Source organism: Synchiropus splendidus, chromosome 1, assembly GCF_027744825.2.
Source record: "Synchiropus splendidus isolate RoL2022-P1 chromosome 1, RoL_Sspl_1.0, whole genome shotgun sequence".
In the NCBI taxonomy this organism is placed as follows: domain Eukaryota; kingdom Metazoa; phylum Chordata; class Actinopteri; order Syngnathiformes; family Callionymidae; genus Synchiropus; species Synchiropus splendidus.
Window position 1 is genome coordinate 42,979,226 of NC_071334.1, and position 24,574 is coordinate 43,003,799.

At 45.2% G+C, this 24,574-nt stretch overlaps 3 protein-coding genes across 14 annotated transcripts in view; all 3 read right to left on the reverse strand.

Moving 5' to 3' along the window:
* Positions 1-1,083: 1,083 nt before the first annotated feature.
* On the reverse strand, positions 1,084-6,586 carry cep70 (centrosomal protein 70). Of its 5 annotated transcripts, none has more exons than XM_053848092.1 (15): positions 6,481-6,567; positions 6,275-6,339; positions 5,836-5,935; positions 5,631-5,754; positions 4,920-5,100; positions 4,587-4,762; positions 4,376-4,523; positions 4,243-4,310; positions 3,848-3,932; positions 2,194-2,349; positions 1,845-1,991; positions 1,614-1,782; positions 1,440-1,548; positions 1,299-1,378; positions 1,084-1,224 (listed from the first exon to the last, which is right to left on the reverse strand). In XM_053848092.1, the coding sequence occupies exons 2-15, from the start codon at positions 6,281-6,283 to the stop codon at positions 1,163-1,165; spliced, it is 1,614 nt and encodes a 537-aa protein (XP_053704067.1). In that variant the 5' UTR covers positions 6,284-6,339; positions 6,481-6,567; the 3' UTR covers positions 1,084-1,162. The 5 variants fall into 5 exon arrangements, with proteins under 5 accessions (XP_053704067.1, XP_053704077.1, XP_053704085.1 ...); XM_053848102.1 differs by having other exon boundaries at positions 6,275-6,327; positions 6,481-6,544; XM_053848110.1 differs by having other exon boundaries at positions 6,412-6,506.
* Positions 6,587-10,482: 3,896 nt separating this feature from the next.
* LOC128765719 (progesterone receptor-like) lies at positions 10,483-14,739 on the reverse strand. 2 transcript variants are annotated; one of them, XM_053876850.1, is made up of 8 exons: positions 14,534-14,739; positions 12,871-12,980; positions 12,033-12,149; positions 11,686-11,967; positions 11,443-11,587; positions 11,249-11,379; positions 10,973-11,130; positions 10,483-10,905 (listed from the first exon to the last, which is right to left on the reverse strand). In XM_053876850.1, exons 1-8 carry the CDS (start codon positions 14,722-14,724, stop codon positions 10,747-10,749), a joined length of 1,293 nt encoding a protein of 430 aa, XP_053732825.1. In that variant the 5' UTR covers positions 14,725-14,739; the 3' UTR covers positions 10,483-10,746. The 2 variants fall into 2 exon arrangements, with proteins under 2 accessions (XP_053732825.1, XP_053732737.1); XM_053876762.1 differs by lacking the exon at positions 14,534-14,739 and adding an exon at positions 13,745-14,160.
* A 421-nt stretch (positions 14,740-15,160) lies between these two features.
* The window catches only part of mapk10 (mitogen-activated protein kinase 10), a 29,463-nt gene continuing 20,049 nt past the window's right edge, over positions 15,161-24,574 (reverse strand). For 3 of the 7 annotated variants that reach the window (XM_053876987.1, XM_053877244.1, XM_053877158.1), the window contains exons 9-14: positions 22,585-22,767; positions 21,076-21,200; positions 20,487-20,513; positions 19,919-19,982; positions 19,087-19,164; positions 15,161-17,780 (exon numbers count right to left, since the gene is read on the reverse strand). In XM_053876987.1, the coding sequence (XP_053732962.1) occupies positions 17,638-17,780; positions 19,087-19,164; positions 19,919-19,982; positions 20,487-20,513; positions 21,076-21,200; positions 22,585-22,767 (620 nt within the window). In that variant the 3' untranslated portion in view covers positions 15,161-17,637. Of the gene's footprint in view, positions 17,786-19,056; positions 19,165-19,918; positions 19,983-20,486; positions 20,514-21,075; positions 21,201-22,584; positions 22,768-24,574 lie in introns of all 7 variants that reach the window. The other 4 variants (XM_053877320.1, XM_053877401.1, XM_053877486.1 and 1 more) reach the window with 4 other exon arrangements.

Consider the following 24,574-nt stretch of genomic DNA (forward strand, 5'->3'; position numbering starts at 1 on the left):
ATTGCTCACCGGCATTAGCATTGACCTACACCACCTAGAGCCGATCTAGTGATGCTGAGCACCGACAACAGCTGCGCAAGCTGCTCTACGCGTTTCCATGCTATGACCACCCGCACGTCTGTTGTTCAAAGCAAACGAAATCGTTTTCATTGGGCGTAGATGTTAAATATGAAAAACACGCGCAATAAAAACTGAGAAAACAGATCGAAATAAAGTTTGATTTCAATACAACAGTTTAACGGAGTGTTTGAATAATCACGCATTAGTTTGGCGATTCTGTTCAAATCGTATTTTAAAACATATTTAACAGCAGTATTTCTTTCACCTGCTCTGTATTTAGATCTAAGCTGATGAATGAAAGCCTCCAATGAATGGCAGTCTTCTCCTCTTCGCGACCACATTACGGACCATCCAGGCCAACAGGGGTGCGAATGAAAACATTCAGAGTGTCTGGATTCTCCTATTCCGTGTTCTAATATCATATTTATTTTCCATCCAATAAATAATAACAATTGGAAAATCAAAACGGAGACAAACACTAGGAAAACTTTGTATTTAATGTATTAATTTCAACTAAGTCCACCGTTTTTGAGGTGATGGTGGAAAAAGTGACCTAACTGGAGCTGACAGGTGAGAACAAGTCTCGGTGCGAGTCAGCACCTTGACATGTCGAGGTTGATGGGAAGATATTTTATCATACGATTCTTTGTTAAAACCAAACTACTAAGCTGTTTCCAAATAGGACTCATGGAGTAGTCCAACCGGATTTGTCGCCATCTAGTGGTAGAACCTCGCTAATGTCACAGAACAATAAACTCTCTCTTATTAATAATTCGAGTGGACCACATACGGATTAACAAACAAGTCTGGTGGAGGCTCGAAAAAAAAATCAATTTTAAAAAACACTCTTAGCAGCGATCTATTGAGGGTTAAGGCCTCCAGGGAGTATGGCGTACAAAAACGGGTTTAAAATATGAAAATATTTTTCATTATTTTTTTCACTAGTATTGATGATGATGATCTAAAATAATTAAAAAGTCACTGCGATGGTGAGCAAAGAAAATTACTAAAGAAATATTTTTGGGTGGTTTTATTCTTTCAATTTTATAAATAAGCTCCATACATTCATATGAAACATAATTCTATTGACACAAACGCACGGCTACGTTGCTCTCTGTTTTAATGACTGGACAGCAGGAACGACTTCACCCAGTCGACTGACCCCTGAAAACAAAATTAAAAACTTCAGCACGATCGATGACAAACCAAATGATGCTGCGAGATAGCCACAAACTCACCAAGAATGTGGAAAATGTCCAGGACAAGAGAATGAAATGCAGGAAAGAATTCTTCATGTTGCTTGACCTTTTGGATGACACTGGAACACAGAGCATGGGTTTGTTCGTTTGATACATGATGGTGCGCCGAGGGTCCCTCACCTGTCAAGGTCAGCATCACCAAGAACATCCTGGAGTCCGCTGGTGTCCTCTGTGAAGGTGACCAGCCGGGCCACGGCATTGACCACCTCAGCAGGAGCGGCACTGCTCTCTGACAGACGAGCACAGACTCAGTCCTTCGTTCTCTTCAACTCAAGAATTGTGGATGCAGAATACCGAGCTGGAGCACATCTCTGAGGTTCCTCATTGCGTTGGTCACCTCTCCCAGCCTCATGTAGACCTCGTTCATACGTGGGAACACGCCACTGATGGAGGCCACGTCAAACAGCTTTTGAAAGTGAGACACCATGGACAGCAGGGTGTGTCGGGTCGGGCAGACCAGCTCCTGAAACATAGTGTGGTCACGCATTCTGCCCCTGGACCAGTGGAGAAAACAGGCGGCTGCACCTTCTCGTCGGCCTGCGGCGTGTGCTCCAGCATGTTGTCCACCAGCTGCACCATGTCCTCCACCTTCACTGCCGCTGCTGGATTCCCGTCAGTGGCCTGCCACGGAGCCAGCCGTGCGCTCAGCTTCAGCAAGTTGTGTTGCAGATCCTATAAACCAACAGGCCGACCGTGACACACACACTTGGAAAACATAAGTGTCACTGGTGCCGCTCAAACAAAACCTTCAGTATTAACCGTCTCCATTTTGTTCAGCATCGTCAATGGATCTAAAGAATCACTGATCTTCCAGTTTTGATCAGATAGACCTTTAAAAACTGGTTTTCAATATTAACATTGCAGATGTGTTTACCGCAAGAAGGTGAACCTGCTGCGCCCACAGCTCCAGTTTTGGCAGCAGGGCCTGGAACTCCACGAGCTGTGACGAGTCAGAGGAAGGCGGCTTCTGTCGGCTCAGTTGCAGTGGAGCGTCGGAGTCGTTCAAAATAGCGCTGAACTCACGTAAAAGCTGCAACATGTGGAGACAGAAACACAGAAAACCAAATTATTGTATTAGTCCGACTCATACCTGAGTACCTGAGCCTGGATAACGGGGTTAATAGCTTGACTAGGCGAGCATGTAGCCGAGTAACTGGACGATGACCGGACAGGATGACAGATGTGCGGCTGCGCAAGTTCCAGCTACACAGCAGAAGTAAACAAACTCCTTGACTAATCACAGCCTAATGAAGTCTAATAACCTTCTATACAACAGAGAAGTCGTGTGTGTAACCTGATGCAGTATGTGTGTATCTGTGTTTTGGAGCCTGCGACGCAGTTCTGCAGATTTGTCTTCACCTTCCTTCACTTGGGTTGTTTGATGATGATTTGTTGGTTTGTTGGAGGCAATTATACCGCCACGTTAGCAACCGTTGCTAAGTGATTCAAGGCTCATGACGGTGATGAAAAGCAACTGCGCTTATGAGATATGCCACATCTATCATTGTAAACACTGCTCCATCCTCAGGCAATAAGAAGTCACCATGACTTATCGAAACGCTTTGACGGTCATTTTTAAAAGAAACTTTGCCGTGATATACCATTTACACCATTACGTTTCTAGGGGTAGAACATGTTACCGTTACAGGGCAAACTGTCGTCTGGATTAGCAATACGCTAATCTGTACTTCAACGCTGGATATGGATTTATGGATAAGTTATTTATCGCAGTGTTTTCTAACCTTTTTAAGCACACTTCTCTCATTGAAAAAATTCAGAGTCACTCTATCAAAGATACTTTGCCAAAGCGCAATTGTGTTTCACTGAAAGTCCTGTACAAAGTCCATTTTATTTTGTTAAAAATTGTAGCTCCTGACTATACTGACTATTTTGACATGTTATTAGCAGAAACAAATGGCAGAAAACGTAATGGTTTAAAAATGTGGGGCAATATGGCAAAAAAATTATTTATTTTAAATAACAGTTTCAATTTTATGACAGACTAATCTCTTTTTGCTTGATTTTGCTCCAGTTTGTGGAATTTCCTGACAAATTTTCAACTTCATTCCACAAATCTTCAATCTTGGCTGTGAGTGTGTGTGGGAAGAGGAGCACCAAGCCCAGATCTACAGCGAGTGATGGACGTTCCATCGCATCAGCATAGATCTATAGAAAAAGTCTGAGCGAATCCATGTGATCTCCTCACGTTGGCAGACCATCAACGGGTTTGAATTGTTCATGATTTAATGCCATCATATCACCCACCTCTATTTTTGACAAATGAGGTGAAACTGGATCATTTCCCACAGCACGCTGATTGAAAAGCTGATTTGTAGTAATATAATTTATAGTATATAAGTGTCTTCATCTCAACCTCAGTTTAATTTCCACTCGAGTCAATGACTATTAGAGTATATCATCCGAACTGTGGACAGTAAAGAATTTAGATGAAGGTTTAGGATGAACCAGTGGGCGATTCTTTTGCAGTTTAGTTGTCATGAACGCAAGGCCTCATTGAACACACATACCTGAAGGTAGTCAGCACAAGTCGCCGCTTCCCCGGGTCCTGTGCTCGCCACTGTTCTGCCGGTTGTTCGGTCCTTGTTTTCCAATCTGCAAAGTTCAATAACAGGTCAAAGAACTGACCTACAACACTGGTGAAGGTGAAACATAAACGTCTTTTGCCAGAGACGAGAATCAACACAACGATTTCCCGAATACTGCATGAATGGAGTACAGTTTTTTGACGAACAATGATTTACTGCCAGAAGAATGTCAAAAACTTTCAACGCCTTCAGTGGTCGTGACAGGGTGGGCTTTGACCTTTTATTCATTCAACACAACCCACTGTCAACAAGAGGCATGGATTCATTCTAAACACATACAAACGCTGGTGAACTGATAGAGAGAAGAGCCCACAGACCTTGTTCTCAACTCATTCTTGAGCTCCTCCAATTGTTTTTTGGTGTCTTTCTGCTGCTGCCGATAAGCCTGGGAGACAAGGTGAACGCATGAGTCATGTCTGCCTGTATATCTCCATCATTTATCCAGCTGACCTTCAGAACGCTTTTGAAAGCTGGTGTGATGCTGCTGGATGGCTTACTGCTGCTCTGATTCCCCATGCCTGCACGTCCTTGGGGTGGGCAGCCGCTTCCCTGTAGCTGGGCCAGTTTGGACTCATAGAAATCGATCACATCCACCAACCTGCACGACAGAACGCCACTTCAGCTGACAGCAGCAGCTTAACTTAACCAGGTGAAGACCTACTGCTGGCTCTCAGTCGTGTCCTGCTGGATGACGTTCGTGCAGATATGCTTGAAGACCTGACGCTGGCGACTCAGTCGCAGCTCTTCTTCCTTCACTGTGAAATGAAGCTTCCTCTGCAGCTCATTCACTTCCTTCTTCTGCTCAGACAGTTTAAGCTCCAAGGCCTGACAACGCTTCTATAGAAGGAAGAAGGATTATCTCCTTTCAAGGTTTTGTTATTGACATTCAATGGGCAAATAAAATACGGTCAAAACAGTCGGCTTAAATCACTGCAACCTGTCCGACTAGATTGTGAGTCATTTTTCGATTACTCTTATCAAAGTCGGCACACACCTGCTCATCCAACTTCTCCTCCAGCAGCTGCTGCGTCTGGCTTCTCTGCTTCATGGCCTTGCCGAGGAAACGCTCCTCCAGGTCTTGGACTCGAATCTTCATTCCATCTAGCAGCCCTTCCAGCTCAGTGGTCCTCTTAAGTAATTTTGCCTCACGCTTCACATGCTCCTGGATATCCTCCCTACCAATACAGCATCAAGCATTAAATCAAAAAAGCATTAAATGACAGCAGAAAACGTGAATATGTTAGATTCTTGATTCATTTGACATCTGAGACCCATCAAATCAAAGGTTTTGTCCAGACGTGCCAATTTCAATTTATATTTGAGTGTTCATCGTGTGTTTCTGCATATTTCTTTTCTGCATGTTGGTGTCTGTGTAAACTAGTGGTAATCACACTGTTCCACAGTGGGAGCCCATCAACACACACAGTCATCAGGCGTCAGCCTGACCAAGCTGTAGATCAACTGGTGATGAGCGGACGAGGCTGAGTTCCTGTGTAAACACCTTGGTGTGTTTCATCAGACTCCTGTCACTAATGGGGATTATATGACAGGAGGACAGGTGGTCATCCTAAATTCATCTATTATTAATCACATCAAGGAAGAAATAGTTAGACATTGAAACACCCCTATTCATGCATTTGATACATAGAAAATGCAGCATTGAATTACACGTTAAAACTCTTCAAAACTGCTTTGTTTTACATACTTAAATTGGTTGTTGTTTTTAATGAGCTCCTGGATGAGAGCCTGTCTTCTCTCTGAGTCCGAGAGCATCATCCTCAGCGTGGTTCGGATCTCACCAGCCGATTTCTTGTCCAGCAGAACCAAATCTAAACATTGACAGAGTCACTTAAAAATATATACGTTTGCACCCATTACAAAAAAAAAATACTACAGACAAAAGTCCTCACCTGACATTTTCTTATTCTCAACAGGATCGGCAAAACTCAACGGCTTGAATCCATGATGCTGCAAGACTTTATTCAAATCCTCCCACTGTCGCTGCTCCAGCTGCATCAAATGAAAAATGAAGAATGATACGATGGTCAAAACTGAGATCAAATGTGCCACATTTTATCATCTACCTGAAACTGTTTCGATGTCCACATATATACATATGTCCTTTCATCTGACTGTGAAAAATTAACTGACATCTTGTTACCCCTCAAGAGCTGAACTATCGAGAACCCTATTTCTCCTTGAATGGCCCCAGTCGCACTTTAAAGTGATCGTGTTTCAGTCGTCTGAACAGCAGTAATGAAAGAGGAGACGATGGACCACCCACTCCTCCCACGCTTCAGAACATAATCTCTGAAATATATGTAGATATAAATAAATGTATTCACTCACCTGGTCCATCGCTGCAGCAGGTGTGTCAGAAACGGGGCGATTGTAGGGTGAGCCTACCCAGTGAACTACATGAGTGGATTCAATGGTATTGACAAACAATGTAAATATGAATATCCTCTACGACAATTTAGTGCTACCTTTTCAAATTCGACATAAAAAAACGGATCGATGTAGACATGAAAATGAATTTGGCTCGTTATTCTTACTTGACCGTGGAGACAGTTTTTGGCCACTTCAGTCAGGTAACTTGATCAGTTGTTGTCATAGAGCTTCAACAAGAGCGCGACTTCCGGATTTCAAACAAAGTGCGCGTCATCTTCTTCTTTGTGTTAATGGCGCATTACAAACGACTATACATTAGACAGTGCCACCTAGTGCACAAGAGCGGTACCTCATTCTGAGCCACGTGTCACTGCCTGATCTGGTCCGCCTGCCTGATGTGGTCCGCCGGAAATTCCGGTGCTGGAACCGAAGGTTGCGCATGTTTTAACAACTGACGGACTGTGCAAGGAGACTACGTCCTCCACAAAAGAAATCACTTTTGCAACTGACCTGAGTCAACCTACGGATTGTTTCATGTCGATGAATAAACTATGTTCTCTTTAGAATGAAGGAGAATAATGTGAAGAAATATATAGAACGCTCGTTTATTTGTTGTGTCTCATAATGAGAAAATCTCGGTGAAAACGATGATGACTTTTTGTTTTTACACATTTTTATTAAAAACAAAATATGTTTTTCCCACGTCTTAAAATTCTGTCTATTGCATTTATTGCAAATAATAATAATAATAATAATAATAATAATAATAATGTGAACAGAGGTACCTTGAAATTAATTTCAATTAGAATGGAGCAAGACAAGTAAAAAAAAAAGGAGATTGAAAGAAGTACATTATTCTCCGACAGGATATCAAAATGGTCCCTCACGGCAGACGATTTGTGCTTCTCTTGGAGTTGCTCCATAATCCACAAAGACATTCAAGAGGAACCATTAGATTATATTGTTTCAGCAGTTGCATTCTGCTGACAGATGCGCTGGCGCATCGGTGTTGCAGGACCTATCACTAGCAGAGTGGCTCGACCGAAGCCTCTCCTCAGTGCAAGACATATGAAATGCATGAAGAACTTTTTGGACTCAATTCTACTGATGTATGTATGTTGCTGCCGCTGCACCAACCCGTCTATCAATCTCACGCTCCCCTTTTCACTCACTCGAGAACAAGACCCCGAGATACTTAAACTCCACCACTTGGGGCAAGAACTCTCCACCGACCTGGAGAAAGCAAACCACCTTATTCCGGTCGAGAACCATGGCCTCAGACTTGGAGGTGCTGATCCTCATCCCGGCCGCCTCACACTCGGCTGCAAACCGCCCCAGCGCATGCTGAAGGTCCCGGTCCGATGAGGCCAGCAGAACAACATCATTCGCAAATAGCAGAGATGAAATTCTGTGGTCCCCGAAACGGATCCCCTCCGACCCCTGGCTACGCCTAGAAATTCTGTCCATAAAAGTGATGAACAGAACCGGTGACAAAGGACAGCCCTGGCAGAGGCCAACATGCACCGGGAACAGGTCTGATTTACTGCCGGCAATGCGAACCATGCTCCTGCTCCGGTCATACAGGGACCGGACAGGCCCTAGCAGAGGGCCCCGTACCCCATATTCCCAGAGCACCCCCCACAGGACATCGCGAGGGACACGGTCGAACGCCTTCTCCAAATCCACAAAGCACATGTGGACTGGTTGGGCGAACTCCCATGATCCCTCGAGCACCCGATGGAGGGTATAGAGCTGGTCCAGTGTTCCACGACCAGGACGATAACCACACTGTTCCTCCTGGATCTGAGGTTCGACTCTTGGCTGAAGTCTCCTCTCTAGTACCCTGGAATAGACCTTTCCAGGGAGGCTGAGGAGTGTGATCCCCCTGTAGTTGGAACACACCCTCCGGTCCCCCTTCTTAAACAGGGGGACCACCACCCCAGTCTGCCAATCCAGAGGCACTTTCCCCAACTGCCACGCGATGTTGCAGAGACGTGTCAGCCACGACAGCCCTACAACATCCAGGGATTTCAGATACTCCGGACGGATCTCGTCCACCCCCGGGGCCCTACCACCGAGGAGCTTACGAACAACCTCGGTGACTTCGGCCCGGGTGATGGGAGAGCCATCTGAGTCCTCAGTCCCCGCTTCCTGAATGGAAGACGTGACGGCGGGATTGAGGAGACCCTCGAAGTATTCTTTCCACCGCCCGACAACATCACCAGTCGAGGTCAGCAGTCTCCCCCCCGCACTGTAAACAGTACTGGTGAGGCACTGCTTCCCCCTTCTGAGGCGATGGACGGTTTGCCAGAATTTCTTCGAAGCTGACCAATAGTCCTCCTCCATGGCCTCTCCGAACTCCTCCCAGACCCGGTACAGGTCTGCTGCCTCAGGAGTCCCACAGGCCATCAAGACCCGATAGGACTCCTTCTTCAACCTGACGGCATCCCTTACTTTCGGTGTCCACCACCGGGTTCGGGGATTGCCGCCACGACAGGCACCGGAGACCTTACGACCGCAACTACGTGCAGCCGCACTGACAATGGAGGAGGAGAACATGGCCCACTCAGACTCCATGTCACCTACGTCCCTCGGGATCTGGGAGAAACTCTCCCGGAGGTGGGAGTTAAAGACGCCACTGGCAGCGGGTTCCGCCAGGCGTTCCCAGCAGACCCTCACAATACGTTTGGGCCTGCCCGGTCTGACCGGCTTCCTCCCCTGCCAGCGGATCACACTCACGGTTGACAGCTCTGCCCCTCTTTTCACCCAAGTGTCCGAGACACGTGGCCTAAGGTCAGATGACACGATCACAAAGTCTATCATAGACCTCCGGCCAAGGGTGTCCTGGTGCCATGAGCACTTATGGACACCCTTGTGCTCAAACATGGTGTTCGTTATGGACAAACTGTGGGTGGCACAGAAATCCAGTAGTAGATCGGGTAGGCCGTTCTTCCCAATCACTCTCCTCCAAGTCTTGCTGTCATTGCCTACGTGGGCGTTGAAGTCTCCCAGTAGAACAATGGAGTCCCCGGTTGGGGCACTGTCAAGTTCTTAAAGTTAAAGCTATTTGAGTAAATAGGGAGAGTTTGGCAGAGTCGCTGTGCCACACTCCTACATCGTTCGCATCGGTCACGTGACCCCCAGTGGACATACTTCTGAACAGGTAAGTTGTGTGGCCCCGATCTTAATATAAATGATTTTAGTGCTCTAATACGGTTATCGAACTTTGTATTTGTGTCGTGCAACTCTGGTTTCAGTTTCGTCTTAACTCATTTGCTTTCACACCCTATTCATTTTTTTCGTGGTCCACAGAACGTAAAAAAAGCTTTTTTTCGTGACCTCATGCACGATTCAATAGATTAAACATTTGTGACCACGTGAACGATTTTCCTTGAGACCTGGTTGCTTGAGTGGTTGTAGTTGTAGTGGTTGCATAGAGTTGGTCAAGTCTCCACGTCAAGTCTGGCCGAGTCCTGTCTCGTCTAGTCACCGTCTTGTTTTGCCCTGTCCTCTTCACAAGTTAATGCAAGTCTTGTCTCCTGACTCATATATGAGTCAAAGCTCAAAGTGAAAGCACTGACGAGAAGGAAACACGGAGGAGCTAGCTCAGCTAGCAAGTACACTATGTGCACATTTGTTTTACTTCACAAAGTCTTGGGAGGCAAAACATGGTCATATACTTCTAAAGCTAAGTATTAACTGTCGCATCAACACAGCGCTTGAGTGAGTTGGAGTGTCGGCTGGTAGCAGCTTGTAACTGGCCAAAAATCATGGTAAAAACACAGTAAGGAAAAGTGTTTCTTCCTGATCAGGTCAGGTCGAATCTCAATTTTCTGGCACTGAAGTGAGACTTGCTTGTTCCCCAGGCCTCACAATCAACGCTGATGGTTCTGACCTCTGACTGGTCCAGGTTTGAGTGCTCTGCGAGCTGTGGGTCACGTGACCGGGACCTCAGCTGATACACCTGGGGGCCCCGATGTGAACGTTCCATGGACCACCCGCACCCTGAAGGCAGCGCGTCCTGAGCCCTGGTTTTCAGGGTAACACTCCCTCAGCTTGAGAGAGGACTTGGTCCAATCAGATCCAGGATCCCGACAATGACTGACATCTGGAGTCAGCGGCGTTCCAGGCTGTGGTTGGTGGGAAACAGATGACAGAAGCCCGGATGCTGTTTCTCAATCTTTATTGCACAGAAGCTGAAAAGATCAAAGGGAAGCTGGCGCCCTTCTTCACGCAGACGAGAATGAAGAAGCTGCAGGGTTAAAGGCACTCGGTTCTGGACTGTCTGTAACCCAGGGACCTACAGAGATCTGATCTCCAGCCTCACACAGACACAGCAACACCCGACTCTCACTGCACTTCCTGGTCTACAGTCCAGCGCCAGCTTGTCCTCGGAGTGCAAGAAACGCACAGATGAGGCAGGGCTAGCGTCACTGCGGGGAGTGGAAGAGTAGTGGCTTCACCATGCCGGCCACCACTTTTAGCAGCTGCGACGTGATGACCTCCCTCATCATCTCTGGGAACTCCACCTGCATGGCCTCGGCCTGGATGAAAACGCTCAGACAGGACAGGCTGGCCTTCTTCACGATCTGCCCAGAGACACGGGAGGTCAGGTGAGTCAGGTGCGGGGCAAGTGGGGCACAGTGAGTAGCTCACCTCGTGGATGGAGTCCATCAGTTTGGTCAGGCGGAAGAACCTCTGCGAGCTGGCGACCATGCCCCTCTCCTTCATGTAGGTGGTCTGGATCAGCGTGTGGATGTATGTCTGCCTCATCTCCTCGAAGGCGAGCTGACTCTTCAGGCCCTCCAGCGGGACTGAAGACAGACGCTGAGTCAGCAACAGCCCAGCTACCTCGGCTCCTCTGTTCTCCAGCTGACGCTAAGCTAGCTATGCTAACCTAATGTGAGTTGAGGCAGGAAATGGCCGACTGACCTGTGTTGAGCAGGATGATGGCTTTCATGCAGAGGTACTCCTCCGTGGTCACCTGCAGGCTGGTGAACTCCTGAGGGATGAACTGGATGGCCAAGCACACTTCATAGATGGAAGACCTCCTCATCTGCTCCCTGAGGGCGACACCTGAGTTCAGACTCAACTCTCACCTGGGGACCATTTCTCCAGCGACTCACTGGCTCAGTATCAGGTCTGGGGCAAAGTAGAGGAATTCATTGGTGACGTTCTGGAAGGAGCGCCAGCCCAGAGAGAAGACACACAGGTTCATCCAGGAATACTGGATCAGGGTCATCTGGTCCTCCAGGTGGAGATTCTGAAAGCCTGTGGACGAAGCAGAAGAAGAGCTCACCATTGGAGGAAACATGGACCCCTCTGAGAACATATCAAGAGTCAGGCCAGGGTCGGGGTCCACCACTCACCCGGCAGGGACTTGGCCCACTTGACGATCCACACCAGCTGCTTCTCACAGAGGCGGTTGAGGCAGCTGAGCAGCAGATGAGGGACCTCAGCCTGACTGCCGTCGTTGTCCGACGAGACCATCCCTGGCTCGATGTTGGCTAGAATGGTGATGATCTGCTGCGAGAACTGCAGCTCCCCGATGCTAGCCTGAGCCTCACTGGACCTGGCCAAGTGGGACTGCCGCACCGGGGGCGGGGGCAAACCCAGGGCCTCCAGGGACCCAGGCTGCTCCATCCTCCTGTCTGAGACAGCAGAAGAGGGTCAGTGAGGAGACACACCTCATGGCAGTGGACAGTCAAACTGCTACCTCCCAGCATCATCCCGGCCTGGTAGCACTTCTGCAGGCGACACGCCGGGCAGTTCTTCCTGCGAATCTTGTCCACGATGCAGTCATTCCGTCCGGCGCACAGATAAATGTGATGCCCTGTGGAGCCACAGGGGGGCAGACACAGCTGTGAGAGGAGCCTCAGGCTCAGAGAGTGAGGAGGAGGCTGTCAGGACACGGTGACATGTGTGCGATTCAACTCACAAATTAACCCTGATTAACCGTGAGTCACAGGTCTCTATGAGTCTCAGTACTGAAGGTAGTTTGTGATGTAGTGTAATAGAGGCCACCAGAGGGCGCCCAGGTACACAGGACAGCTGACTCCCAGAGAGAGGAGTTTTGTCGCTTTCTCTCGCCTCTGACTGATGAAGCTCAAGACACTGATCGAGTCGAAGCTTCACGCCGATGGCCTCTGACGCCAAAGTGGTTGATGTTGTTGCTGTCTGATCCTCAGCCTGAGGTCACCCACGACCTGGACTCAGACCATTGTCAGCCAAAACACTAGGACCACACCACTGAGACGGACGTCTGGTGGAGACTCGCCACGCAGTGCTCAGTAGCTGGAGACGTGCTCACTGAACTCCAGTCATCAAACTGCTCTCACCGTGAGGCGAGTGGTACAGTGGTTTAGTGAAGGCCTTTCAGGGAACCTACTGAGGCCCCAGGACATCCTTCATTTAGCTTCAAAAGAGGCAAAGTCTCCGGAAACAGATGGACGCGAGAGAAACCTATGATCAAAAGCGACTTGGCGTCTAGTGACGTGTCTCTCTTGACCCATTTGACACCTGAGAGGGAGAGGATGGAGCTTGTGTTTTCTCACCTTCCACCGCTCGCTTGAAGAAGACCTTGCAGCTGCCGCAGGTCAACACGCCGTAGTGACAGCCCGACGCCTTGTCGCTGCAGATCACACACTCTCTCTGAGGTGGCGCCCTGGAAGCAAGCACAGCACCGTGAGCCTGGGCTCTGAGCAGAGAGGGCACGCGAATATGGGTTGACATTCGAGGACCAGACTCCCGGATGTATGGATGTTAGGCTGTTGTGTTAACTTCAGTTAAAGAATTGAATCAAAGAAGATCTTTGTCGTCCAAGGAAAACTGACATTATGTTCACCATGAAAATGTCCCTGACAATTGAGAACATCGAATGAATGAATCTTCTGAGTAATCACTTGCGTTCTTCCTTATCTGGATCAGACTTTAATACAGTGTGTTCTTTCATGACTTTCTTTGAAATTCATTAGTTATTTTTAACTAAACTAAGAACTAGAACTAACCAAGAAAATGGAATATAGAACATTAAAATTGAGTCACTATACTTCCTTTCATCCTTTAAAGTTTACTCTTTTATCCCTTGCTGTGTCATACTTTTATTCTATGACTATTTTAAACAATAAGTTGAATATTCTGATTTAAAAAAAAAACATTTAGTGACAATATTTGAAGCATTACCGTCCAAATAAATGTATTTTAATTGCGATGACAACCATATTTGTGTGTAACGGCTTATATGATTAGACTTGAAGAAAATAATTCACATTATTTTATGTCATTTGTTGCTCGAACATCAAACATGTTTTGTCCACAACTGTAGCGGGACTTTAACTCGTAACTTCGCGTGGTCACGCGACGACTCCCGTGTTTCCAGTCGTTCGCTCTTTCACCGTCAGGTTCAACAGAAGTCAGGGAGAGTCTCACCCCGGGAACGCAGGACTCCTCTGGGTCACATTCGAGTACGAGTTAGACATCGGGTCCCCGGTTCCGTCTGCGAACTGGTTGCCGTACTGGGGTTCGTCGGACATCACGTGCCAGCTCCGGTGCACCGGCGGTGGGGTCTCGCTGGGGTCAAAGGTGGTCATCACAGAAGCCCAGAAGTCCAAATTCGTGGAACCTTCCGGTCCGGCTCGCGGCGTAGGTGAGGCGAATCCGCCCTCGCCGAACATCCGGTCCAGAGTCGGCACCTCCGCTGATAACGAGTCTTCCTCCACCGCGTCCTTTTCGTCCTTGGCGAACTTGCAAGCGGCCGGTCCAGGGAGAGGTTCAGACACCGGCCACGGGACGTCGTCACCCTCGAACTGGGGTGGGTTTGGCGGCGACATCAAGGAGATGACATGAAAGCATCGCAGTGACGCCCGGCGGCGGAGGAAGACAAGTGACGTCGCTGCCGTAGGGCGAGTCTCCAGCAATCATTTGTACATGAAAACAGCTTCTTTTTTATTTTAACTTGTGGATTTTTGGTCGTCACTCTCACGAGTAAACGAACACGCGGAAGTTACATCAAAGGTGTATTTCCCTGCAATTATACAATATTAATATTGTTGGAATTGCACAATGTGCTACAAATAATTAAGTTATTTACAGACGGAGGATGCTGAGTGAAGAGAGTGCGGTTTAGTGTGCGTGAGAAAGAGAAGTTACAGGTGCAGCACAATGGCCTGAGCAGCCGTTTACAGGGTTCATGGTCAGACGGAGAAGGCTGGAAAGTACCATCTTCTCCAGAGCTGGTCCTGATAAGAGCCACCTGGGTCCGCAGGAGGGGAACGTGCCCTGAGATCGTTGCCATGGTTACGATGGAGCAAGCGACCAGCACTGGTGTCAACGACTGAGGACCAGTCAGACGAGGACGGAGGCGAAACTTTTGTGTATAAAGGGGTGAAGATATATCCTGATCCACACATGCTCACTGTTCCATGACGAGCAGTCAGAGAATACGGTGGCCACAAGTGGACAAAATTAAGTCTCACAAAAAGACCTTACTCATGAGCCTTATCAATCCCTTTGAGAAAAGATAAATGTTCACACAAGTTGCTTGAAGTGCGAAGCAATTCATCACTAGATACTTGATATACAATTAACTTAATAAACAACACGATAAAGTGTTAAATGTATCGTTTTTCATGGACTTTTCACTACTGTTTTAACATACGTTGGGAGGAAGTCCGTTTCACTCATCCACAAAGCATCCTTTGTGCCCTTTTATAATAAAATGCTAATAACATGAGTGCAAGGGAAAACAAGCATATACAGCAAGGAAGTAATTGTGAATTATGAACACGGGATTGGTGGGACATTTGGGGGGTGAGGGGAATACACACAAACAGGGACGCCATCACCCAAGATCAAAGTTTTGTTTATTTTCAATCACATACATATATTATTTTTACATACACAGTTCCTTTAAAATGTGTTTACAGTAACAGCTTTCCGATTTTTTTTCTTTTGCATTTGATTTTGAAATGCTTGTAGCCCAAAGCCTTGAAAACAGCATGAACAGTTACATAGGTATTTCCTCAATCTGACATTGTCCAAAATAATAGTAATAATAATAAGAATAAATAAATTCTAAAAAGAGAGAAGAAAAAGGGATGACTCCTAAAAACAGCACAGAGTAGAAGAAAGAACATTTGAAGGACAACAATCACCTGATTCGGATGAGCTTCACCGGTTTGATTATTGTTTCATGTTTGGGTGGAAATAACTGCTGTTTTATTGAAGCATCACCTGATGGTTCCTCCCTGTCTGAGTAAAGTGATTATTGCATTGTTGGGTTTTTGTTATTTACAATATGATCAACAAATCCAAGTGATGATCGGCAGCACTCTTTCCAAATTGTATCACAGCGAGTGCCGGGTGGAAACCAGCCAAAGGAAACGTGATTTTGGCAAATATCATGACCCACCCATGTCAACACTAACTAATGTGAGCACGCACATGACCCTACTTCCACACACCAACATTCTTAAATGCAATCACACAAAATCTACATGAACTGTCCAGATTGCATCTTTAAACAAATGTGTGTCGAACGCTGGTTTTATTTTAAGTCACGGTGAAACCAAACACTTGTACATTCATCCGTTCCCGTGATAGCTTCATCTCTTCAGCCGGTGCGTGACATTTAAAAAAAAAAGGGACATCTAAGCACCTGTTTTTACTCTAAAGTAACACAATTGTTTGTTGGGATGTTGATAAGAGAAAGTCACATTCGGAACGAAAAGGGGTGACTGAAGAGAGTGTCTGTGATTGTGGTGAAGCCGACTTGTACAGACTCTTGTGTGACAGTATTATACAGCGTAAAGAAGTTCAAAAGTTGCACCCTGTTTAGTAACTTTGCTCCGGCCAGACCCTGAACATAAAGCCGTGCAGTAGCTTATTCTGGAGACCCCCGGTGACCCCTTGTTAGCCTGGTGACATAACCATGAGTCTGCGAGTGTTTCACTAGTCAGGTGCTGAAGACTCAGAAAGTCCAACTCAAATGTGTCCAGCGGTCAAATGCAGTTGAGTTCAGACTCAGCTTTTTTTTGTTTGTTTCAAATCTATGTGCAAATTCACAAGTGTCCTTTTCTAGGTGGCAGCTAGTCATTTATGGAAAATGGTGTCATATTGCAACTAGATGGTCCAGTTAGTGCTGCTAAATGTGGATCTAAATAGGTGCATGTTGAAACAATAATTGTTATTACATGAGCAATAAATAAATATTTTCTGATAATTCTGACAATGAAGCAGATCACTAGAGGAAGATGCTAGCTAACCCCTCCATCTATTAAAGAAAGGAAGTAGGGCTCTTAAAAGATACAAAACATAATAGAATGAAAAGTTGTTCTGCCCAGGGTTACTGCGCTAGTGGGTATCCGCTAGTGTAAGTTGAAAAAGAGGTCACCTCTGTGGCTCTCCCGGGTTAGAGCTCAGTAAGGTCAGTCAACTTGCCTGATGGCTGAAATTGTAACAAAAAGTGACAGTCCTAGTCCTTTGTAAGTACTAAATGGAATGGCAGTTCTGTGCGTAAGCGAAAACACTAAAGATTAGGCAGGGATTTAAGAAAAAAAGTGGACAATGTGCATGACTTTTATACTTGTGAACCTTCTAAAAGGCACTTGGCACAGTCAGGTACCTTCCTTTTTTCATTAGTAATTCCATAAGCATTCTAGATTTGGGGATGTATTTAAGATAAGTCTTCAGCCCTGACTTCACAAACACATGTGCCACCAGCTGTTAGTGAACATCACATGAACAAAATATACATCTTTTAGCATACAGTGCGATTAGCATTGTTCTTATATCTAATCATGCAGGAATACAGTGAGGACAAGGGGCAACTGAGGCAGGAGGGGGAGGTGATGTGGCAAGGTGCTCTCGTGAAACAAAAACAAGAGAAAGGTTTCAGTGTACTGGCCGTCAGTCCCACTCTGCTGTACAGAATTACAGTATTTACAATGGTGCACGGTGAAACAAACAGATCCTGCTTCGTGACTGTGACGTCACAGACATTGTTTGGGAGAAAGGCAGCCCACCTTGCCACACAAACCAGAGCAGAAAAGCTTTGACAACAGGGGATTCAGGAGGCCACCAGCCAACGCGGCAGAGTCGATGCAATTCATCTGGATATGAGGGCTAATAATAGCAGCAAAGCAATAACCATTGTTTAAATATCGACGCTGTTTTCAGAAGGACATTGCACAGGCTTTGGATTTTGTTCTTCCATATTTTTATTTTCAACGTATTCCTCTTTTTTTTCCCTTTTTTTTTTTTTTTTAATCACTGGAACTGCTTCATCTCCGGAAGAACGAGGGGTTGCGCAGGCAGGCGGCTAGTCACCTGCAGCATCCCAGGGGTCCGGCGGATGTCTCCAGGCTGCTGTCTGTGTCGGAGGCCAGGGTCTGGTCGGTGGACATGGAGGAGATGTCGTTGATGGAAGAGGAAGGGGGGAGGCTCTCGCTGCTGTTCACGGCTGCACCTGCGCTAAGGGAATCAACCGCAGCAGGGGGTTACAAGAGTCCTGCTCAGGAGAGCAGCTGATATACGAGCAGGTCACATGATGACGTCTGTGGGACAAGGATTCGTTTGGATTTGGGGACTGTTGGACATTTTAGTCAAAGGTTAAAGCAATTATTCATGAGCACAAATCACACATTATCATCACAAGTTTTTTCTCCCTTGAAAACAGTGAGCACCCCCAGTTGTTGCTCGTGTCCAGTAATACATGCAGCAACGTCAAAGGTAAAGGTTCAGACTTGTTTGTGAAATCGTTCACATTTAACGGAAACTCAATAGATGGCCTCGATTGAGGGAATAATAGTGATAGAGCTTCGTCTCTTGACACACGTCTGTCAGTGACTACTGGATCCTATATTTCCCTCCTGCTGCAGTCAAGCATCTCTGCTGCACTGCGTCTGCTCCCAGACACTGCATCTGCTTAATTACTAGACGATGGGGAGGAGGACTCTGGAAGAGGTGCTGCGACCGTGTCATCACGGGCTTTTGGGAACCATTTGCTCTTCAGAAATATCAGAGTGAAATACTTATGAGAAACAGTGTACTCTGGTTCCTTGTATTTTGAAGTCGGATCAGCCAGCGAGGGTGAGCCAGTCACTGCACGCAATGACGCGATTGGCCAGTAGATGCCACTGTACGCAAGATAAAACGGGCACGCTATTGAAGGAGTTGTACTCTGTCGACGGTGAGTCTGCTTCACGGTCACACTTCTTAAACGTGGTTGATTTCAAGGTGCTTCCAACTCCAATAACATCACGTTTACTGGAGAAACGTGGAGTCACCCTTGTACTGTATGTTGCAGAGAATTATTATCAGATGGAGCATCATCGCAGGTAACACACTGGCAGAGGATGCTAAAGAGAACTACTAATCTTAATGTTAACTTTTTGAACTCTTTCATGTTCTCGCTATTGGAGGATGTTTTCCCAGCAAAAACTGACTGAAAAATATCGCCTCTGTGTGGTCAGTTCCCAGAATTCGCTGACAATAGAAGAAAGGTTCCCATCTGACCCCACAACACTCCAAATGTTAACATTTTCACAGGCACACAATAACAAACACAGGACACTGTGTGTTGATGACAAAGAATTATCATTACGTCACGATGATAGAAGACATGTATATCATGTTTAGCTGAGTTAAAATCACAAGATGAAGCAGACGGGACGTATGTTGGACAACACAATGGGATTGTCGATTTACGAAGGAACAATTCCAGTTGTAATAAATTCACTTACAGAGCGATTAGGGTTATGCACTGAGAGTACCTGAAGGTGAAGGCTGTCCCTTCACTACGCCATTCTTCGTTCTCTCCTCAAAATTCATCACCTCTTTGTAGATCAATTCTGGCAGGACAGTCAAAGAACAAAAACACAGTGAGGGAAATAACCCATAAAAGTGAGACTCGCATGAAGAAAGGTTTCAGCCACAGGAAGAACAAGAAGAAGCAGGAAGAAAAAGACTAGGAACAGGACGAGCAAAGGGCTAATTCCACAGAAAAGCTAATAACTATATTTTGCTGTCAGAACATATCAGCTGAAAAGCTTCTCTCCAGGCTGATCAATATTTTACGATAAAATATCACTTTTTATTATTATATAAATGATTTTCTTTGTCCTACATTTAAATCTAAGAATACTATCATTGCATATATTTACTCAAATATGAGGAAAGATGAATGCATTCCTCTCCCTCCGTGACCTCCCTACCCCGATCCCCAAGATCAAAAAGCCTTTTCCAGAGGTCCTGGTTCTGTTTCTGGTTCTCAACAATGAGAGAGCCAGAGAGCCAGGCGCCTGTCCATCAGATCAGGATGTTTTCAGTGTTTGCTTGGGCTAATCTGTGTTCACTTTGTCTATAATTCCCAGGGCTGAAAGAGGAGCAAAAGCCTGAGTGTTAAGACTATCATGTATCACTACAACTTGTAACAAACATTTCACAGCACAGCTGAAGACAAGAGTACTAACAACTTCCTCTTCTTTTACTCTGTCCTCTACTGCTACTGACAACAGAACTATACAAAATACTATTGCTTGGTGTAAGTAATATTTCCTCTGGTCATGGATGATCACGATCGGTTCGACTGCGCCAACTGCTCACCTTTCCACTCGTCGATGGAGTGTTCTCTCTCATCAAGTTGTTTGTCATAGATCTGAGGCGGTGGCTGCAGGAGGACAAAGAGAGTGACGCCATTTTAGAATAACTTAACTGTGATTACACAAGTTTACCAGCTTAGCAGTTAAATAAGCCTGCAACTAAACTCAAAGATGAGCATGAAAAATAAATATGCATCAAACAATCATGACTTGTTTCGCTGATAAATAGAAAAATAGCATGCCGGAATGGAAAAGCCGGAATGTGGTTGCTCAAAAATGAGAAATTCTAAAACACAAAATACATGTGTTCAGTGCATCTCATGTTGCCTTTGTTTTCCGCATAAACATACTGTTACATTACATTTAACAGGTGAAGGGTTCCACACGCTCAAGCTATAATGCAAAACACTCCTCATAAACTGACCCATCCCGACTCATATCAGTGACCCCTGCAGTGATATGATCCAAGATTGTCAGCTTGAGACTCGGCAGACATGTGAAGCTACATCAAACTAAACAGATTCTTCTCCTTCATTATCATTCTTCTTTGATGTCGGGCGGTGGTTATTTACCATGGATATTTGGATGAGATCTCTGGCCTTCATCAGCATGAGATGACATTAGAGAAGGGGAAAACAGCAGAAAATGTGTTGAGATGCCATTCACAGCCATGAGAACACACACCAACGTGACTCGAACAGCAATGTCATCATTAAAACCCATAAGGCAGCACAGCAGACAGTCAGAAACATCAGCTCTGGATGGGATGGTTTGTCTCTGAAACTGAGTCAAATTAGTGGTGCAATAATTGTTGTTTAATGATTGCCTGTGAATCCATCTCGCTAGAAGTGGTAACTTTTGAACTAATGACGCTGGAGATGGCTTTTTCCCAATCTCTATGTCACCTCATGATACAGAGGTTTTGATGAAGATGCTTGCAGTGTCGTCTATAAAGGCCTTTCATCCATCTGTCTTCATCATGATTTCTACTATGTCATGCAAAGCTACATAGTGCACACTAGAGATAGAAAATAAAGATGAGATGTCAACCAAAAAAGCAGCACAGATACTCAGTACTTATCACTGAAGAAAAATAATTCTATTTCAGCGCTGCACAAATCCCAAGACAGAAGGGCATCGATGAGACAGTGGCCGACTCACCGCTTCCACCTCAGCTGGATCGTACCAAACATTGATGTAGGGGTGCTGTAAGGCCTCGTCCACGGATATCCGTTTAGCAGGATCGATGATCAGCATCTTAGACAGGAGGTCTCTGGCCTGGCTCGCTGGGGACGGGGAGACAGGTCAGCCACATTAGCTATTGGGTGTTAGTAATCGAATAAGTCGAAAGAAAATGTGAAGCAGCTCTCATATTCAAGTCACAAGTCATAGAGGGGACACAGAACAGTGACCTTATGCTCTGCAAACATCTGCCACACACTTGTCAGTAACACAGACCAGGGAACATTACGAACATAAACTACTTATTCTCATGTGTATTAGAAGCATATTAGCCAGTAATTAATCATTACAAAGAACTGATAAATGTCCTGTTGTGCCAGGGTTGTTTGTTTGATTGTTTATTTAAAAACGAACTGTGTTCCCCATTATCAAGTGTTACCCACTTTTCCATTTCAAGCTTTATTCATGCATATGACAACACAAATACAAAATGTAATAAAAAGAAAGGGTTTACAATGGAGTCACTGAAACCTAGTTGTTATCACACAAAAAAAGTCAAAACTAAATGTAATCTGGCAGTCAATGTAACAGTTTGTTCTTAGGGGGAAAGGATATTGATAGCACTGTTAGATACCCAACACAAAAACAAGATAAACTATTTTCTGAATATTGGCCACGAAGATTATAGATTTTTGTGGGATTAATAGTAAATATATTCAAGTGTAAACAACAACTAGTCAAAAATGTGATATAAGAAAGAGTTTCATTCAATTTTAAAAACAACTTTTCTTTTATTTCTAAGAAAACGTAAAGCCAATGTGAACATAGATTTAAGCTTCGTAAATCGAGCGGTCTGAAATTGAAAACCCTTCAGCCATCCCTCCCCTGCCCACTGACTGCTCTTCTAAATTGAGGGAGAACTCAAGTTAAGGTGCTCCGCCATCAACATGCCGATGACACAGGGCTCTGCAAAAAAAAAAAAAACTTTGTTGCTTCCATCACCATTGCTCCTCTGACGGATTTGTCGGTTTCAGCTTAAAAGATTCCTCCTTTTTGCCACTCAAACCCTCAAGGATGCCTGTCATTTATGAGTCACTTCACCCGCGGTATGATAATGCTGCACTTCACACCTGATCCCACACTTCACCACATCACGGTTTGAGCTCATTTCTGTTTTATGACAGCGTTGGTCACAAACTTCTTGCTATTTTGGGCAACAAGTAGAAAAAACTGTACAATACATCTTCTGGGCAAACGTGGCGTGACACCTGGGCTTGCTCCGACAAATGGAGAGTGTCATGTGATGCTCCTACTTCATGTTCTACCAGCACTCAAACATTAGCTCTAAGAAGCGTGACTAAACTCATAATTGATCACTCTGAAGTTTCTAGCACCTGAACATTTCTAGCAGCAGTTTGAGGATTAATGTTGTTAAAACCTGTTCATGGTAAATAAGTTCTCTGAAAATCTTCCAAATGAATGTCTCACCTTTGAGTTTGTTGTGCTCAGAGTCTGCAGGGAAAAGGCAGTCAGGGAAGAGCTTGGGAAAAGTGAGTCCAGCATACTTGGGCCTGTTCTCCACATAGTTCCTCACTGTGGGTTGGAGCTTCTTCATGAACTCTGGTGAGGGAGTTCCAAGCTGCTCAATTACCTTGTTCCACTGGTCGATATCTGGAGGGGGGGGGGTCAGGATTAAGGCAAACACCCACACAGGACAGACGCGACTATGGTGGAAATAAAATCATGGTGAGTACGTTGAGAAAGGAAGTACAAATACACTTAATGTGAGTTTATATTTGGCAAACATTTTGTTATGGACAACATTATTTGCTTTTTTTTCTCTAAAAATTCATTTATTATTTCTGTATGATGCACTGACGGAGAAGATTAAATCTCACTGAACAGTGGTTTGTATAATGACAATAAAGTCTACTACTACTAATCTTTGTATTCAATAATTTGATGTTCGGTTGTGAGAAAATGATTTCTTATCCTCCACACTCACAAATCATGACCCCCGCCAGTCTTGTCCTCACAGGGCACGGCAGTTGAGAGAGTCTGCTGCCAGAACCTGCTACTTCCGTCGTACCGGCGTGTCAGACACATCCTTCCACCCACCAGACTGGACCTCCTCCAGCATCTACTGACAAGATTTTTATCGCCATCTTACATTGGTGAATTCTTTCCTGTGCTGTTTCATTTCAGCACATTTTCCTGGCTGTCTCTGTCTAAAACTTAAGCCTTAAATATCTTTAAAGGAGCGGCAGGAGGTTAGAAGGATACGATCGATCCCAGGGAACAGCACTGTTCCTCTTATCACGTCACCAAAGATGCAGCCAACTGACCACATGTCCACTGAGATCACACACACACAAACACACACTCTTATTACTGGCAACGCCACCCTCAGTGACGATATTCGGTTCTTAAAGTAGATGAACACGTAGAAAGATTAGTCTTGACACCCTTGACGTCCCTAAGAATTGGGACATCACTTCATGACGTCACCCGTAAAGACGACGTGTCATTGGCTGCCGCGATGTTGCGGTGATAGATCTGTTAGAGGTGTGAGGATGTTAACGTTAGCCTGGATGCTAGCCCACTGTTGTTTGTTCAGAAGAAATAAAAACATACTGTTGTACATACATGTTGCATTGATATTTCCATGTATTTTTTTCCTTTTATTCTCAAATTCATTTACAAATTATGGCATGCTAATCATTCCATATAACACAAGGTTCTGTTTTAGAAATTACATTTTAAAAAGAACAAAAGCAAGGAGAGAGCAGAAAATGAATATGTGAAGCATGATTTTTTTTCTTCTGAGGATGTGTTTACACTGATGTGCATTCATTTCTGTTTAGATCATATTTAACATGCTTCTAACACAGTGTTGGTTATTTACAAATTATCTTTTGAACTGTCCTGATCCCGATGAGTCAGAGTGATAATAGCAAATGAACATTATTCATTCATTAAATGCATGAAACACTTGTTAGCACCTCTTCACATGCATATTCTCAGCCTGGTGACCATTCACCCTCAAGCTGTGCTCTTCAATAAGTCACCTTGGAGTCATAAAAAGCATCCTGAGCTTCAGAAACACATTCAAAATGAAAGAGAGAGAGAGATCAGGTCTATCTTTCTGTCTGTCTGATTTTAAATCATGCAACAAAGTTTAGCGTACAATAGGGGGCGATATGGACAAAAAAAAGTTATCACAAGAAATGTTGTAATTGCGGCGATAACGATAATTATCGTAATAATTAGCGACCAGCGTCATTATCAAAGGTTCCCTGGATTAAAAATACGTTTAAATCTACGATGGTGAACCAAAGTCCACCACACTCTCCACAACTGTTGCAGCGGAGCTGGAGAGCGCGGTGCGCCGTCACGGTCTCGTCGTGTTCATGTATGCAAGTCTAATGTAGCGAGTGAGCCGCGTGTTTGTTGAATTTATCGTGAGATGCAGAATTGT